Source organism: Ambystoma mexicanum, chromosome 3q (assembly GCF_040938575.1).
Source record: "Ambystoma mexicanum isolate Mex_15411 chromosome 3q, UKY_AmexF1_1, whole genome shotgun sequence".
NCBI classification, from domain to species: domain Eukaryota; kingdom Metazoa; phylum Chordata; class Amphibia; order Caudata; family Ambystomatidae; genus Ambystoma; species Ambystoma mexicanum.
This window is the reverse complement of record NC_090926.1, coordinates 543,853,359-543,872,382: the sequence shown is the minus strand read 5'-3', so window position 1 is coordinate 543,872,382 and position 19,024 is coordinate 543,853,359. Positions and strand designations below refer to the sequence as shown.

Genomic DNA, 19,024 nt, shown 5'->3' with positions numbered 1-19,024 from the left:
AAGTGTTGGCAAGTGGAGCCTTATAAACAACATTTAGCCAGTAATATTTATAAAAGCTACCAATGTCATGGGGCGAACAGGGAACACTCGCAGCCTGCGGTAAGAGCCTTGCAGGACATATGCTAGAGTCAGTCATGCCCCAGAGGAGGAGCAAGGGGTTTGGGGAGGTGTGGTGCAGTCCCTACACCCCCTTGAGAGTGTTTGTATTTGATTGCTGGTACAATTGTCCCTTTCACAATGCTCTCCAGCCAGAGGTCACCTTTGTCTTTTTCAGCACACAACTCCCAAAATACACCTGGGTGCAACCAAAAATACGCAGACTGGAACCAGAGAAATGGAATCGACATGGAATGGTCTGAGACTATTTCCTGCCCAACAGAGAGCAGACACCGAACACCAAGACTACCAACCATACACAGACCCAAAGGGAATAGTGGGGCAACAAAAAGTTAATTGAGGTGAGAAGGGACTGCAGAGGAGCAAGGAAGATAAATACATCCTCCCTAAACCTAATTAGAAACGAGACTCACCAGAAAATACAGAAAACAATAAGGAAAACAAGCATCCTGAGCACATGGCTGCCACCGTGCAAATGAAGATTTGAAAGGGAGAGGGGACAAAACCCTCCTTAAATTCTTTCAGAGGAAGTCCCTACCCCCAGAGGGATAACATAGCAAGAGGTTGGCCATGAAGAGAATGTGACTAACGATACCAAGGGCAGCCTGACAGAGTGTGGGAAGGGAGTAAGCTGAACTATAAAATCCCAGCAAGCACAGAGAAGACTGAATGGTGCTTGGATGAAGTCAGGTGGAGTGTGTTAAGGATTTCCATCAGGCACACACCCAGGCCTCGCCTAGCATGTAGTGTGCAGTGAAATACTTATTTTATTTGTATCTATAAGTTCAATATTCTGAATGATATACCACTCATATCACACCCTTCTCAAAATACCCCCAGGTCACACTGAACCATGAATCAGGCTAGTTTGTAAAGATAAATATTTTTTTATTTATTTAATACTCAAATCACACATACCAGGTGGTGACAATACAATTCAAAAATAAGTAAAGCAATTGAATTCACTTATATAAATGCAGAATAGAAAACACAGAGAAAAAAACAGTTTTGGTTTGTGAGCAGATAGTGTTTAGGTTAATATTTCCCCCTGCAAAGTTCTTTGAGGTACAAATGAGCAATCCTACACAGATGTAAGTAATCAGCAGGTATTCAGGAATGAAAGACATTGGGCCTCATCACGACTTCGGCGGTAACTCTTAAATCCGGCGGTAGCGCTATTACCGCCGGATTTAAGGGTCCGCCGAATCAGGGCTTCGGCGGATTTCGCCCCAGCTCTGAGCTGGGGGGAAATCCGCTGAAAATTTGCGCTATTACCACCGGCGGGAAATCCGCCGGCCATATTACCACGAAGATTCCCCATTGAGCCCAATGGGGAATGGGGCATTCCCGAATGGGCTCAGTGGGGAATGGGGACTTACATTACCGCCGAACTCGTGATCCGGCACTATTAGCGCCGGGGAGTTCGGCGGTAGGGCTAATACCGCCCGTGCTAATAGCGTTACCGTTACCGCCCAAGTCGTGATGAGGCCCAATGTCTACAGTTAGAATGCAATCTTCCCTCCCCAAACAAGAGAGAAAACCATTTCTGGAATAGGACACTTTTAAAATGACAGGTGAAAATGTCTTTGTGAAATAATGCAAAAGGGTGCAAAAATGCTTAAATGGAGAACAATTCTTAGGAAAGCAACTCTAAACAAGTCCTAACACACATGAGCTACAATATAAACAACAAAACACACTTTAGATCAGTATGGGATTTGAAGAACACTTTGGATGGAAAAAAGACATGAGTAAACTTTGGAAAACTGCAAATTTGTGGCAAAATTTCACTATGCAATATTTGAGAAAAATGGGTCAAATACAATGTTCCGTGATGCGGTTTTTGGTTGTGGGTGTAGGATCTTAGGTATTAGTGAGAGTTGAAATTTCGTTTCTATCCTTAAAATTGAAGAAGTTATAGAGGTTTTAGTGAGAGGCGTTGTTGCAAAATAGGCGCAAAAATGAAAACAGCAATTCGGTTTTAAAAATGAGAGATTGGTTTCCTTACACTATATTAATGACTATGGAAAAGAGGATGGCACCCGGGAATCTTCACAGTTACGTGGCCAGCGTAACCCTTCATGTGGTGGATACTCAATGCCTTTCTGGGATCTAATTTACTTACTCAAAATCACTAATGACTTATGGTTTTGTAAAAGAAATGAGAGAAAAATCAGCACAAGAATGATTCTGACAATACTAGGGTTCTGAAATTTAAGATGGGATGGGTTGAGATTGGGATAAGACAATGAAAATATACTAAGGGTCACTGTTGTTCCTATAAATACTTACAGTCCCTTGTGATTAAAATAGACCGTCAAGGTTCTGGTCATGGATCGGGTCAGGTCTACCGGCAGCAGGGCACTTCTGGCGGAATGGATCAATGGCGCGGTTCTGGTCACCTCAGACTGGATTTGGATGGGCGCTTCTGGTCACTGGACACAGCAGATTAGCAGGATGCGAGTTTCAGCAAGTCTTTATGGTAGCAAGCCAAACAGGATCAGTATTAAATCCCTTCAAGTTTGAGATGTTTGAAATTGGGTCTAGCTAGAAAGAGTTCAGTAATGCTAAAGTCTGGATTCTGCAAAGAAATCAGGATCTTCAAAGAAGTCTGGAGTCAGCTACAAGATTAAGAGTTCTGGAAAAAGGTGCTGCACAGAAATCTGGTTGTGCTCTGGAAGCAGTGTGTCCTATGTGTTGTGTAGTTCCTATATTTATACTACCAAATTACATCAACATGTTTATGGTGTGGGCAGAATTTCAAAAACACACCCCCACGGCTGTGAGTGGCCACATGCACTTGCCTTGTTTTGGTTAGCAGTCAGAACAGAGCTGTCATCTTTACAATGGGATTTAGGAACTCCCACATTGATTTTGACCGCAATTTAGCTTTCCCATACATACACATTTTTACAATTATGCCCTCTATTAAAATCAGACACATGCATTACATTTATTATGGTTAAATTGGCATCCAATTCCCATCTCTGAGAGCTGTCTTTCTCATTCTATGGAATTTCATCAATTTTAATCACAACAGTTTGGATTAATGATTTCTAATTCGGTACATCTCTGGGCGCTTATCAGTGGATCATGTACATACAATCTTAAGCTTGCAACATTAATAGTTCTGCTACAATGAGAGTTTTTTGTAACTTTGGTTACTTAAGTGATACAGGTTTCAACAATGTCTTCAAAGCAGAAGCCTAAAATTAGGTTAACATCAACCAATTGTCAGACGTATACTTCTTTAGGTGGCACAGTTAAAGAGTTTCAAACTTAACCACAAATACAGATTTAAACACCAAGAAGTTCAGAGGTTTTTTTTCTTATCCTTTCAACAAACAACAGCTGTCAGATCCCTTTGATCATGGTCGTGTGTCCCTCCCCAGCAGAGCCTGTCCTTTGTTCTTGGCTCAGCCACAAGACGAATGTCTAATGAAGTCTCATTGTGCTCCTTGTTGTCAATATGCGGCAAACATTAAGCAGCCATTAGCCTACCTGTAGCAAGGGAGTGTCAAACTGAGATGTCAAACTTTCCCAGGCTGGTCACTGCCCAATCAGAATTAAGCAGTTACTTAACTCAAATGCGGGGTTGCTTTTAAAATATACAATAGAGTCTTTTCTTTGACACATATAAAAATAAGCACGATTTATAAGGGATTTGGACATTTAAAAGAATGAAGCCCTTCACAAACATGCTTTAAATAGGCACATTTTGCAATCTCTTCAGCAAAAAGAAACACGTTTAAACTGGGTTTGACAGCTAATTTCCTTATGCAGCTGTCAGTCAGTGAGGCCTGGATTCCTCTGACTGCCTGGAGAATCTATGATTTCAGCACACTTTTCCTTTCAATAATTCACTGGGAAAATGACTGAATTTAGTGCCAAAACAGCACTTTGAAGGTTGCCATTGATTAGGAAGCTGTATTTAAGGGCATTTTCAGATGTTAGCCCACTTCTGTGGCTTTGATTCATGTGACAGGTAACAACACCCACTGGCATTCTCTCACATGGAGTTCTGGCTTTGACATCAACTTTGCCTGTGTGTGGCAGGGTGTGCAGCTCTTTAGTGGTTTATGAACCATGCACAGTTTTGCAGATTTGGTGCACACAGGGGTTAGTGCATCCATTTCTGGCAGCTTTCTTTCCCCATTGGCAAAGGCTGTAATAGGGTGCATTGGCATGGGTTGAAATATCCCACAAGTGTTTATGGACCAAGAGACAAGACAGAGAATGCACTGGAGGGAGTGCTCAGAGAGACTATGTCAGTGTTTTGTGAGAGTTCAAGTAAGGTATTGTTTGTGAGAGAAAGAGTGGTATTAGTTCTGTGCAATGTGGTGAGGCGGATTAAAAGGTGAGTGGGATAAATATAGAGAGAGAAGTGTAGGGGGACTTAGAGAGGGTGTGAGACTGAGTGTAAGTGATATAGAGAGTGCATGGTAGGAGAGTGGCGAGAGAGTGCAACTGGCAGTGAGAGTAGGGGTGATGGTGGCATTAAGTAAGAGGGAATTAGATGTGGAGATAGGTGGAAGGAGTGTGATAAGATCAGGACCCAGATGTAGAAAGTGGATTGAGAATAGAAAGAGGAAGAGGAGAGAAGGGAAAGAGATTAGGGAACATAGAAAGAGAGAAGAGGAGATTGGGAAGAGGAGCAAAGACAGACGGAGAAGAGGGAGAAGTGGAGCTAAACACAGACAGGGAGAATTGGAAGACCCTGGGAGTAGAGGATAGATAGATATAGGGGGAGAAATAGATGTGGAAAGAGAGAGATAGAGGGATTGTGTATAGAGTCCAGTGGGGAAGCCCTTGTCAAATCAGTCTGCTGATTAAAGTAGAGGATCATCGTTTTACCTTCTGTCTTCCTTTATTACTGTCTGTTTGTGTTTTCCTTATTTTCTTTGGTTGTGTATTGCATTATATTGTTTCACAATGTTTGACTACAATTTTTCTTGATGCCAAATATTTGTTCTTTTGCACAAGCCCTGCTACACTTTCAGTTATTGGCATTTCTGTATTTGGGGACATACATGCCCAATCCATAACTTCATATGTGATGGTTCTCTGTCTTTTTCTTTGGGACCTGTGTTTTGCAGCTTGTAAATATTGTATGTATGTGTATATAATCAACATTTTAACCATGTATCATCCCTGAAGAAGACCTCAGTAGGTCAAAAAACGTGTCTGCGGAAACTTTGCAAATAAAACTTGATAAATCACAACTACTTGTGAAATATATTTTTTCTTGAATAAACCATTGGTGCATCTTAAGGGTGAAAAATACACTTTGCCTCTTTGAACACATTTTTGAAACATTGGCCAGAGTTCCTGTATAACACTCTCATTGCAGCCTTCAGCCTTAAGAGACTATTTGATATATTGAACAAAGGGGAGAGCTCAGACCTAGGAAAGGACCCTGACTTTTGCTATCATTTAGACATGTCCTGAGGGAGTTAGACAGAGAAGTCCACAATCTTTAAGTTTTCCTCCCAGATTAGAAAATACCTAGAGAGTAGGAGTTCCCTTGTGCTACAATACATTGGGGGAATTCTGGGGGCAAGCAATGCCTGGTCTTGGCTGGAGGGAGCTCACAGGGAGATTGGGCAAGTTAAAGGAAACCCCTTAGACTTAACTATCCCAGTCTTTCAAGACCAGTTGTTTAAAATTGTAATAAGCACAGTAAACCCACTCCCATTTTCTGTGGCATTTTGGGGCCATCTGTGACACCCCCCAGAGTTATCCATAGAGCCAGGTCTTCAGGCATTTCCTAGTCTTCGGTCTATACCCTCAATTGGCACCTTACAGAGGACAATAAATCACAGCCAGAGGTGTCTGGCAGCCATGGAACTCTCCTCCGTCCCCTCACCAGGGACAGTGCCACAACACACTCTGGAGGACATCTGGGAGAGGTTCACACAGATGGAGAGGCAGCAGAATGAGAGGGCTGAGGGGCAACAGTCTGACGCATGGGCAATTCGTGATGTGGTGCTCCATGCCTCCAGGAGGGTGTCCAGTGCCCTGGACCGACTGTGTCATCGTACTGCTGCCTGAACTGCAAGTAACACCCTCATGAGCTAAAGGGTATGTGTGCGCATATGTTGGCCACCAACAAGAACATCTCCCCAGCCATCACCCTCACCCTTCAGCATGTCCGGGGCAGTGAACTGGGCTGTTCCATTTCAGCCATCCCTACTGAGGGATCTGTGGCGAGCATGCCACCAAGGTGCTCTCAGCACAGCACCTCTCGAGCTGCTAATCCCACAAGAAAGGGTGCCAAGAGGAGGAGGTAATGGGCACATGTGTCACACAGACTGCAAGGGTATTTTGTTGGGGATGAGGGTGTGGGGAGGGTATTGTGTTGGGGATGAGGGTGAAGGAGGGTATAGTGTTGTGCATGAGGGTGTGGGGATGGTATTGTGTTGGGGATTTTAACACTTGAGCATTAATTACAAGGTCACGTGAAACAATGCTAGGACATTCATTTTTGTGTGAATGTGATTCCTTCTATACCTGCTTATGCACAAAGATGAGCAGCATGTGAATATCAATGTGATCAGTAATAGTTGTATATTAGTTATTGCTGCACCAGACGTTCATCCCTTCCCTCCTCCCGCTCATTGTCTTGCAGCACCGCACTGCAGGTAGTGGGTCTTTGTCAAGGTCATGGGGCAGAGGGACATTTTGCCTGGGCAAGAAGTTGTGCAGCATGGCACAGACAAGAAATGTTTGGGCAAAATTCTCTGGCCTGTGCATCAAGGCCCCTCCGGTCTGTTGTAGACCCGAAAATGACCCATCAGCAGGCCAATAGTCCGCTCTATGCACAGCCTGGTCCTGATGTGTGCCTCATTGTAGATCCCCTCCTGTAGCGTATGTGCTTTGTGCACAGGTGTCCTTAGCCATGGTAGCTGGGGGTACCCAGAGTCAACTGTAAGGGCAAAGGTCACGGATGTCAGGCACAGTGTATTGCGGATGTGTTGACTATTCTAAGGGCACGTTGAAGGACACTCTGTGAATATATTTTTCCAGATTTCTCGTACAACATGATTTTCCATCATAGTACTTGTATATAGAGTTATTAGCTATGGGGAGACATGTGCATTGTCATGTCACAGCATGCACACTGCTCATGGGCAGCACTTGTCACTTTCTTAGTCTGTGATTGGCATGGCGGAATGCATGTTGGCTGTGCTGGGCCTATGCGTTGCTATCATGCATATGCCCTGATGGGTGATTTGTTGTAATTGTGCATGTTTGTGGGATCTGCGTTCCTTCTATTATGGCCTCACATACATGGTTGACGGAGTACATGGCATAACTTTAAGCCAGTGTTGCATTGTCTTCGTGCAGTGTTGAAATATGACATTCGATGTCTAAGGATGTGTTCAATTGCATTGTGGTTCCTGCAGTCCGGTGTGTGTGTATTGCTTGCCTGTTGGGGCAATATGCATCGCCAACATACTACTTCATTGTAAAGCATGTCCTAGTCCAGTGGGTTGGTAGCTGTCAGGTGTGGAGTGAGAGGGCAGGTCCTGCATGTAGAGGGCCTTGACAGGACATGCATTGTACAGTTGTGGCAATGCCCCCACCCATCATGTTGCATTTCACTGGTGCTACGGGATCAGTTTGTGTGATGGCACTTGTATCCATGTCTGTTGCCCTCTGTGCATGTATGCAGGCAGTACAGGGTGTTCATCTGGTCATCGGTTTAAGGTCCAGGGTGAGAGCCTGACATGGGTATGTGCACCTGCCTTTCATGGCATCTCCTACTACTCTTCTCTGCGCCCTGTGCTGCTGTTCCAGCCTGTGCAGCTCAGTGCAGAGCAGGAGCAGCTGTGTGTCCCAGTTCGCAGCAGCTAGTGGCAGCATGGTATTGGGGAAATGTGTTTGGGGAAGGTGTGGGCCTTATGTACTCCTCCTGAGTGGTTTGGGTGCACCTGTGACTTGATTTCCAGCACCTGTATGTATTTACCTCCACCTTTTAGGTGGAGGTGACTGCACTGTGTTTTTGGCTGAATTACACCCAATTATTAGTGGTAATTCACCTGTGTTTCCACTTCTAATTCGTGGAAATACCATTTCTGGTTCTGGCGGTAAATCCACTGGCAGATTTACCACCAGTGCTAATTCTGCCCAGTTTCAGTGGTAATTCCACTGGTGGTAATTCTACAATGGAATATGCGACAAGTGCATATTTTGGCAGAGTGGTATAAGTGGTGGTAATTTCTTTACTGCCAATGTTACCACTTAGTGCCCAACTTGTAATGAGGCCATTCCTTCCCTTTGGTTAGCATGGGGCTCCTGCCACCTTCCAGAGGTTAATGGGCAAGATTCTATGACCCTACGCTAGATTCTGTGGAGCATATTTAGACTATATCATAATTCATAGTAAGACCTTGCCCGAACACATGCACCATCTCTATGTGTGCACAAGAGATCCCAGGAGAGCTGGTTTAACAGCTAACCCAACAAAGTGTCATCTCACCCAGGCAGCTGTCAAATACCTTGGTTACTTCACGGGAAACTGACTGATTAAACCTCAAGTGGGGAAAGAAAAAGCTGTAGAAGAAACAATGGTGGAAAAAACCTAAAGGGACCTTCGAGCATCCTCGGATTCACCAGCTAGAATCAATCTAACTGACAAGCTGAAGAACTCCCATCCCCAAAAGCTTGTATGGGGAAAAGAGGACCAACAAAGCTTCAAGGGTCGGAAACAAAGCATGTATCGGGAACCAATATTAAAGATGCCTGATTTTAATTGGGATTTTATTCTACAGACCAATGCCTCACAAAAACACAATGACCTAGAACACCCCATATTGTACAAAAGTTGGACGTTTTGATCCCAGAGAACAGTCTTATACGACTTTTGAATTGGAAGCCCTGGCCATCAAGTGGGCAACCATAAATCTACAATATTGTTTAACAGGAAGAAAGTTGCGGCTTGTGACCGATCACTCCCCTCTGGCTTGGATGAGTCTGAGGAAAGACTCCAACACCCAAGTCCTAAAATGGTTTTTAGATCTCCAACCCTTTTGTTTCTCGGTAGAACATCAAAAAGGAAAAGAACATAGCAATGTGGACTTTGTGAGTCATTTCCCACTTCCCAATCAAGGGGAGCATTTAACAAGCAATGTATGTGCTGAATCTGGTCTATTCATCCCTTCTCCCCAAAGGGGAGTCACCCCCTGTGAGGTAGGGAGATGAGCCTGCTCTGCAAGATTCTCCATAGGAGTCTGGACAAGTGGGACCTCAATGGGAGTGACTCGCCTCTCTGGGAAAAGGACTCCCAGTCTGATAAGGACCTCCCAGACCGGAAAACATTGTCTGCCTACATGGAACTTGTACACCTTATTTTATTCCTGTTTTGACTTTCTAAAGACGGCATGGTTATCAGAAGCATGACAGACAGAAGGAGTATAAACCAAGGGTGTTTATCAAACAGTTTTAGGGTGAGAAAAACACCTAATCTAAGCCTGAATCTAAGATGGGAGCAAGCTACAACCATCAAAATAAAGAAAAACGCTGTCCTTGTGGTGTCGTGTCAAACAAAATGGTGTATACTAAAAAAAAAAACTATGGCCAAATCCTTACTCTACATACCAAAAGGGTGTGGGACAATGATATGTATAACAAAAGAGTGTAGTACGAACTGAAATGTACAAAAGGGTTTTGATAGTTCAGGACTGCTGTGTAGTGTAGGTAATATTCTAGTACCAGACCACTCAGTTATTCTTAGCATAATTCAGTCTTAAACACATAATTCCGTCTTACACATTCGCAATGTTGCAGGCTTCCTTTGCAGTTTTCTATAACATGCTCAGCTTCTGCATTCATCGTTCTGGTTACAATGTACTTTCGCTCGTGGTATCACAAAACCCTGTGAGCCTCATCAAACTCTTTGTTATCTTTCACTCCATAATGCCAGCAGGACTCATAGTTCACTCACTGGTAGCGCTCCATACCATTTGTCCAGGGTTTCCTTGCAGTCAAGGCTATCTGCACAGCACGGGTCACCTCCTCTCAACTACGTCGTTCAGCCAACAGAGGTCCCGTCTTCACTTTGTGCATTAGCGGTGAGGTTTCCTTGGAAAATTCTGCATGACCTTCACTCTGCAGCTGGGTGGACCATGGCCCTTCTTTCGCCTCTTGGCCCCTTCTGCCCTGCTTCCATAGTTGCTCCAATTTCACGAGATCTGCTCTCCTGCCACTTTGCTGGTTCTGCTCACCTTTCTTGCCTTGCCTCTCAGGTGCTCCCATTCTCTGCCTTTTATCCCAGTGGGGAAAGGAAACAGGTTTCAGGTGAGAGTCATCAAGATCGATTGCCTGACTCTGCCTGTCCCTGATATTGGGATATTTCGAACAGACTGGTTGTGTGTGAGTCGGTGTTTCCTCAAGCGTTTTTTGCGTGCATCAGAGTGTGTGTAGGAAAGATGGAGAAGGATAATGTTCCTAGATAGTATATAGAATGAGGGTGTTCTATAGGGAAAAGTGTGTAGGAATACTGTGGCTCTCCTACAGGTGTCCCGCTCCCCAGGGGCCTCCATTCAGGTGAGTCTCCCACACTGATCCACCCCCGGGGTCTTAATTCAATGCAATGGCTGTGCCCCGGCCACCTGGATGACAGATCCCAAGGGAATAGACAGAGAGACACCCTTTGGTTTCTCACAACTTCACCAACCTATGACAGCCCTTACTTCGTGTTGGCTTCCGGCAAGGCTGGATTTAATCTGAGAACCAAAGTTACATGACAGTCCATGTCTTATTACAGGAGCATGGAAATGTGACCGAATTACCCCATCCTACGCGAACTACATTAACTTCCACTCCAAGCCAGGAAGCTGTTCAAGACTGCATGTATCATCCACAAAGCAGTCATGAGGAGCACATCAGCCTACCTGGTGTCTGAGCTCCACATTTCTGTTAGCACATGCTCCTCGCACAGCGAATCGACTAACCAGCTTGAATCACAACTTGTCCACAAAGAGAGGCCTGCAAACAATCCTTCTCTTGTCATGCACCCACCCTCTGGAAATCGATCCCGTTATCGGCTCGGAATGCCTCCACAATTCTCCAATTTCAGAATATCTCTCAAAACATGGCTCTTTCAATATAAGCTGACCAAGGACTAATTCTAATGGACGCACATACCGATGCACAGACCTTACAGTATTGCGATACTGTTAAAAAATGTCAGCCCAAATGCCGCTATATAGCGCTGCGCTGCTCTTGTGCTCTGCCTGCGCTTTAAATGGTACAATAAATAATATGAAACACTGTTCCTCTTTGTGATGACATACTTATACAGTGGAAGAACTGTGAATGGGGACAAGGACACTGCTATGTAGGGGGTTTTACAATCCCTACACAAAGGAAAGCCCCCTGGAGGATATATACTGAAGGGGCAGAGCCACGCTGGGCTGCGGAACCTGCTGTAGAGTGGAGAGTGAGGCCAATGCTAGTTGGATGCCAGAAGGCTGGCATTTTCTTCGAGCAGGTGGGGAAAAGAGTAGGAAACAGAGAAGCACATGTTTCCTTTGGTGGCGCGACCACAGGCATGTCATGGTGGGCTTGGATCCCGGTAACGGATGCTGACAAAAACTTGCTGCGGAGAGCCTGGATCCCTAAGCTCTATGCCCGAAGGACATTAGTTGTGGAGACAAGCAGAAACAGGGAGGCAAACAACCCCACTGAGAGACCATCACTGAGAAGTACAAGTACTTTGAAACAAAGCTGGGAAAGCCAACAAGATTATGGGAGCCTGAGAAACCCAAATGCCCTATGTCAATCAGGTTAGAATTGTTATGAACACTTTTATCAAGGCTGGGAAAGCCCACAGGGTTTACAGGACCCTGAGAAACCTGAAGGGACACACACCCTATGTGAAACAGAGGGAAAGAAACACAAACATTTTGTATCAATGTTGGGAAAGCCGACAGGGTTGCGGGAGCCTGAGGAATCCAAAGTGGTTAAGCGCCTGTGGTGAATTATGTGAATTGACAGAAAGCAAGTCTGAACGCCTTAGGACTTTGGGGAGTCCAAGAGCCAAAGGACTGGGATAAAGAGAACTGTGTTAAAAGGGACCCTGGATAGGTCTTGAGAAAAACCCTTTTTCCCAAGGAAGAGTGAACCATAAGGATGAACTTTTATATGGATTAACAAACTCTGCTATAGAGACATGAACTTGTTTTATTATACTAATGAACTTGGAACTATTGGCAGATCACCCAAGTGATTGGGCCATGCAGAAGTCAAAGATAGAGGACATTGCTCCGGCCTCTCATTTTAGATTAGCTTTTCTTAGTGGCAAGGCCAGAGTAGTTGGATAGAATTTTGTACCAAGGACTGTTTTCTTTGGGAAGCACCATTAGTTTTGTAAATTCTAGGTACGGAACTTCCCTCATAGAGATAGGGCAAGTTAAGAGTTTTCTTTTACATTTAATAAAAATACATAAAACATGTCTGTCGTTGGTCCGAATCCTTCTTCCAGTTCACCACAGGGTGTTGGGACGATTTGCAGGTATTCGCCCCTTCCCCCCAAGTGGGAACCCTCTTTGTGAGACTAGGGAAGTGAGCTTGCAAAGTAAAACCCTCCCTAGGGGTCAAGGCAAGTGGTGCCTCACTGGTAGAGACTCCCACTTTGGGTAAAAGAACTCCCATTCCTAAGAGGAACTCCCTACACCAACGAAAGTAATTGCAGACCTGGGACTACCTGATAAGCCTAGGAATGTGGTATCCTTGTCTTGTGCTGAATGCAATGTAAGAATTAATCCAATTGCATGAGAAAAGAAAGATGTCTCTAATGCAAGCTGCATATTTAACTGTGCCGAGGAGGAAGAGGAACCTGATGCGTGGAGGAAGCCACCTGACATCATTAACTAAGAAGTGAAAAGCCTAGAAGAGAAGGGCTGAGTTCACAGAACTGTTGTATGACCAATAAGCAATGAGATACTCAACCCAGAGGTGAAAAGCCTGGAAGAGAGATGATTAATTAATACAGCTGGGATATATACAGTCATATCAGAAACATTTTAAGACTGAGGACTAATGATAATGGAAGCTTGGGAAGGGGCAGAGGAAATCCCTGATCAAGTTTTCCTGGAGGGAAGGCCTGGGAAGAAACTTCAAATAATAATCTGAGTATTAAGAAAGGTTATCTTGAAGGGCATTATAAAAAGGAGACCAACAGAAGCATGCGAGAGAAACGTGTTCTTGAGGAGCTACGAGAGCTGATGTCCAAGACTATCTGTTCTACCAAGAGGGCATGTAATTCAAGGTAATATTTAATGAACTGCAAAAGAGACCAGGCAAAGGCAAATCATTCCTATGGTCTATTTAAGTTAGTGAACATTAGTGGCAGGGCCAGATATGATAGCTTGGACTAAGGACCTATTTTCTTTCTGACTTTATGACAATCGATGAGCACCTTTAGTTTCTTTAGATAGGTTGGGTACTCTATTTAGTGATAGGGAAATTTAGACCTTCTACTAATCATTTTCATTAAAAGAAATTGAATCATGTCTTCAGTGTCTCCAACTCCATCCTCCGGCCCACCGCAGTGTATATTCAATGCAAGTGTCTGACTGTTGGATAAGCCATTGGAAGGACGAGGCCAATTAAATAGTATGACATAATTACGACATAGCCTGAGAATTCTGAGACACTTAAAAAAAGAGTGTACACAGACAGGCTTCAGCTGACACGGGCAATGCAAGCTTACGCTGAGCTGCAGAGAAGAACACCTGTCCCTATTAGATTAATGCTGATCCTGGATACCATTTGGAGAATTGGGCCTTGTTCATGAGGGACTAGAACCAACTTAACCTGAGCCAGTCCTACCTTCATGGAAAGAACCAAGAGGCGCCTTCTAACTAAGGCTCATTGGGAACACATGAGGTTTTATGCTGGCTCAATGCAATGAAAGATTAGATCAAGGTGTGCATGACAACTCCCCAAATATAGTTAGATAGGTCCCCTAGAATTATTGCATTGATTAGAATTTGGGGTGCAAAGGAATTGGGGTGGAGATTGCATTAGGGAGCACCCTTTGTGAAAAATCCTAACATGTTGTATGAAATACAATAGAGCTTCCCCATTATATTGAAGCTTCATGAGACGTGATTGTATATAGAAAACATATTCCTGTACACAGATTGAGGGATTGATAACATATTATTTAAGGAAAGCAAATAGGATATTGCTAGAATGAGTTAAATCCTGATTTCATTGCATTCAATGCTGCGGCAGATTACATTTACAAAAAGATCATCTGATATGAGAGCACTGTAAGATAGGGAAGGTTTCCATATGCTGGCACTGTAGCATGATTTTAAAAAGTGCCCTAAGCGCTATCAAAGATATAGTCAACATTAGACCATGGTTCAAAATGCTCCCGAACCATGGGCTAGTGAGGATATGTTTGATTATATGTATTCTGTGAAGGCCATAGCTATTTAACAAGAATAGGAGACATCTTCCAGAAGCAGATTTGCAACATTCAGGAAAGGAGAAGAGGAACTCTGGTGAAGAGAAAGCGAACAGTGCACAGCAGGGCTGTCAAAGGAGATTCGGTCCTGCACAGCTGAGGAGGTAACTAACGAGACTCTGCCCAGAAGGGGCAGCTGTGGCCTCGCAAGCACAACAAAGCAGCCGCACAGTGAACCAGTGAGTCAGCCTAGAGATGTAATGTGCCCAGGTCATGCAAACTTAATAAAGAACGTTTGAAAAGCCTTTTCGAATACCGACCAAAACAGAACTGAAAAGAGATGGTGAACATGTTACAATTCTCCTGATGTGAGATGTCCGTTTAGGGAAACCTGGAACCAGCATTACCTAAGCCAAATGACAGTACCAAAAGAACAACAGGGGAAAATATGGTACAATGCCCCTGACATGAGTGGTCAGTTGGGGTGAACCGGGAACCAGCATTGCCATAAGCCAAAAGAGATTGTGAGAGAAACAAAGAGGCACGAGTGGTACAATTCTCCTGACATGGGATGTCAATTGGGGGAAATTTGGCACAATCATTGCCAAGAAAAGTTGAAAGGTAGAGCTTGAACAAGCCCGCATATATATGTCAGTATGAGGTGCTTGCCACAAATAATAACTGAAGTCAACAAAGTGGTGTTATTGAAGAAGTACAATTGTGTGATACTTAAGAGAAATATGAATGTTGCAGAGAGACATGATAAGAGTGTCGGGTGCTGAACCTTTTTGGAAAGAGATACATGACAGGAGAGTATACCAGGGGATCTGTGTGATCCAAAAGGGAAGATACACAAACAGGGACAATGGGCCTCATTATGAGTATGGAGGTAGCCATGCCGCTAAAAGTGGCATGGCTACCTCCATACTGAGTTCGAGGTCCGGGTCCCACAAAAGGGGACTTACTGGGCCATTCCCACCCTGGATCCGGTACATCCCCATTCCCATTTGAGCCCCCATAGGGATCAATGGGAATGGGGAGGATGCTAACAACGGGCCCGTTAATGACGGGCCCGTTGTTAGCATCCCGGACTGCTAGCGGGACCCGCTAAGGACGCCTGGTCTGCCCAGGCATTTATAGCGGGTCCCGCAGCAGTCCTCGTAATAGGGCAACTCGTAATGAACGGTGCTGGTCCCATACCGGCACCATTCATTACGGGACCGCCAGGGCCCGAATGAGGCCCAATGTCTTTTACAATGGATTTCTGCCTGTGGAAGGATGGGTACAAGCAGCACTCAATACTTCAGCTTCACTATGAGGTAAACAATTGATTTTTACATATCAGACAAAATAAAAATTAAAACAACGCATTTCAAGAATAGTTCACACCAGCTGCATTTGTGTGGCAAACCTTGATGAAGAAATGTGAACCTGAGGTTAATTAAAACTACGAAGAGTCACTGTGTGGCATCCAACATCATAAGGCCTGCATTAAAGACGGGCGAATATCAAGCTGCAAGAGCAGGTGTAAGGGCACTCTACATTAAGTGGCAGCCTGAAAACCATGCTCTCAGCGCTCTGCGAGCTTCCACGCGTCCCCAGAGAGTAAAGATTCCCCATCAAAGTCAGTTCTGAAACAGTGAGAAGAAGCATGAGGTCGTAATGACGGTTGTTGCTTTTAAATATATTTGCATTTCCTAAGATCAGCTCAAATGTAATTAGATGCAAGGAGTCCGTGTCCTTGGCACATCTTTAACTATGCAAATTTCCATTTTTATGTTAAAAGTGAAACATAATTTCTCACTTACGGGCAAAAGGGAATGAAATGTTGCTTCTCTTCATCGCATTCAACTTTTCCTTTAATGACATCTGTGATATCCATCACTGAAATGAGGATAAGAAAACAATCACAATTTAGTCATTGGCACTGTACTGCAGCAGCATTATCTTAAAGGCAGTCTCACATTCAGGCGGCTCCGTTAAATTGCTTTTCATGACTAGAAGGAGGTAGCATGGTGCAGGAGAAGCACCTGTCCTACAGTAGATCTTTCATGGAATGCTCTCTGGAGATGTTCAGTAAACATCGGGTGCTTTAATTCAGAAATCATTCTTGGACTGGATGTCAGGATTTGCTCACTTTAATAGCACTCAGTCTTCAAACAATCCTACCAACCTGGGGCGAGCGCCTCAGCCAATCAGGTTTTTCGGAAAGGTGGGCTGAACCTCATGTACAAGTCTACGTTCTGAGGTATCTCACAGCTGCCAGCGCCTGCCTCCCCCATTTCATCTCACTCCCCTGATGTTCCTGCGTCTCTCCCCTCCTCACCATTGCCCTCCCACTTACCTGAGGAGGTTGGACAAGAGAGGAGCAGTGCTGCAGCACCGTGGAAATGATTTAATTTGTTGAGAGGAAAAGAAGGAAGCAGAGAGTTTTTCCAGCATTATCCCTCATCAATGGTAGAATGAGTTTTATCAATACTAATTTGAATAAAATGTGTCCTTCTAGTGCGTCATGCAGGCAAAAGGGAATGAAATGTTGCTCCTCTTAATTGCATTCAACATCTGTGATATCCATCACTGAAATTAGTGTAGCTCGGGAACAGCTGTCTTTCATGCAAAAGGTTGCAAGCGTTATGTTCTAGTTCTCAAAGTATTTACAGGAACAATAACGGGCCATCAAAACCATAAGGTTTTTCTTAGTCAGGGGCTAATGTAAATATATTTCAGGATAGTATTACAAGGCAGGAATTGAAAACCAATCATAAGACAGTATACTGTCAGTATACTGTCAGGCAATCTGAAATCAAAGTGGAATGGTTCTAGTTTTTTAATGCACTTATGAGTATGGACATTTTCTCTCAAAAACATGAATCATTTGATAATTGTCTACCATTACACATGAGCTTGTAATGGGAATCTAGTGTGTAAAAGCCTTGCGTAAGTCTTTCTTTATGCACTAGATTCTTGTTGCAGCTAATTTTCATTTATGTACATGCAGAGAGGAGGTACGGATCGTAATGTATGAATTCGCTGCCCCCATCCTCTCCTCCATACAATTTGCATTTGCATCCGGCATGGATTTTTACGTTGGCGCAAATGCTGTAGATTCCTATGACGCCTGCCTACTTTTGTACACCAGCAAACAGCAGGCAAACTCTACAGGAGTCCATTGTAATCGCCACCTAAATACGTACATGGCAGGCAGCATTAACTTAATTTGTACGGCAGAGTGCAAAAGGGTGGTGTACAAGCGTGTACGCTGCCTTACCTCCACCCCCTTTTTCACTGCGCTGTGCAAATCAGGAAAATAAGGCAGTAGATACTTGTGTACTTTAAAGAGTAAACGTAGCAGGTCCCCAACGCCTTTTAGGGGGAACTCAAAAATGAGCTGCAGTGTGTTTTCCTCTTTCGCCATTGTTCTGAGAAAGAATTTCTGAATCAGAACACATGGCTATTTTGAATTTTGAACACTAGTTTCATGTAATCCTTGGAAGGGTTGTGGATATAGATTTTTCAATGTGATGGCCTCATGCAGAATTGTTATTGAAGGTTAAGCTGGCATGTCTTCTGCAAAGCTAAGTGTGGGCAATAGAGCCAGTTAACACTGGAAACTACCTTGAACTCAGGAGCCCAAGTAGATGCAATTGTAAAAAGCACCCAACATTATTTGAGAGTGCTAAGATAGGTGGCTCCCTTAATTTAAAAACTTAATTGGGCTAAGCTTGTCAAGGCCGTCATTCTTGCACGTGTGGATTATTGCAATGCCCTATTAGGAGGGGCCAGTAAGGAAGATATCGCTAAATTGCAAAAAATCCAATACACAGCTGTCCGTATCGTTTACTCTATGAAACAAAACTAACCTACCGCCCTTGCCAGGAGGGAACTACACTGGCTGCCTATATTAGCTAGGATTTCGTTCAAGTCACTGGCTTAGTGCCACAAGTGCATCCCTGGATCTGCACTCAGCTACCTTAAAGAAAAGGTCTCTACATATGAGCCTATGAGAAACCTTCGATCCACTACAGCACACCTTCTGAATGTGGACCGGGTTAAGAAAGTGCGTCGAAAAGGACGCATGTTTCCAGTTTTGGTGGCTTATGCATGAACGAACTGCCACAAGCTCTTAGAGAGGAAAAGAATCACTTGGCTTTTAGAAAGTCCTTGTCTGTAAATGAGCGTCAGGATGCCTAAGGGCTTTGGCGCTATATATGTGTTGGAACATAACATAGCATAACATAACATAACATAACATAACAAGATCACAGTCAGGGGGTTAATGGGGTGTAAGAGAGCTATCACTATTTACAGTTTGATAGCATCATCAGATAAACAGGCATTTATAGGAGGTTAGTTTTATACATTATTTAAATAGTCAAAGGTATTGACTAATGGGTGATCTCACCGGACAAACTGCAGCACTCTCGAGGTTTCCATACATCCTGTGAAAGCCTTCCTGATACTCATCTACAAGACAGGCACACAAAG

The 19,024-nt window shown here is 44.0% G+C and overlaps 1 protein-coding gene across 2 annotated transcripts in view; it reads right to left on the bottom strand.

The window, feature by feature from the left end:
* Positions 1–19,024, bottom strand: part of DOCK2 (dedicator of cytokinesis 2) — a 2,833,934-nt gene that overhangs the window by 2,320,195 nt on the left and 494,715 nt on the right. For both annotated transcript variants that reach the window (XM_069654309.1, XM_069654310.1), the window contains exon 11: positions 16,348–16,423. In XM_069654309.1, the coding sequence (XP_069510410.1) occupies positions 16,348–16,423 (76 nt within the window). The remainder of the gene's footprint in view (positions 1–16,347; positions 16,424–19,024) is intronic.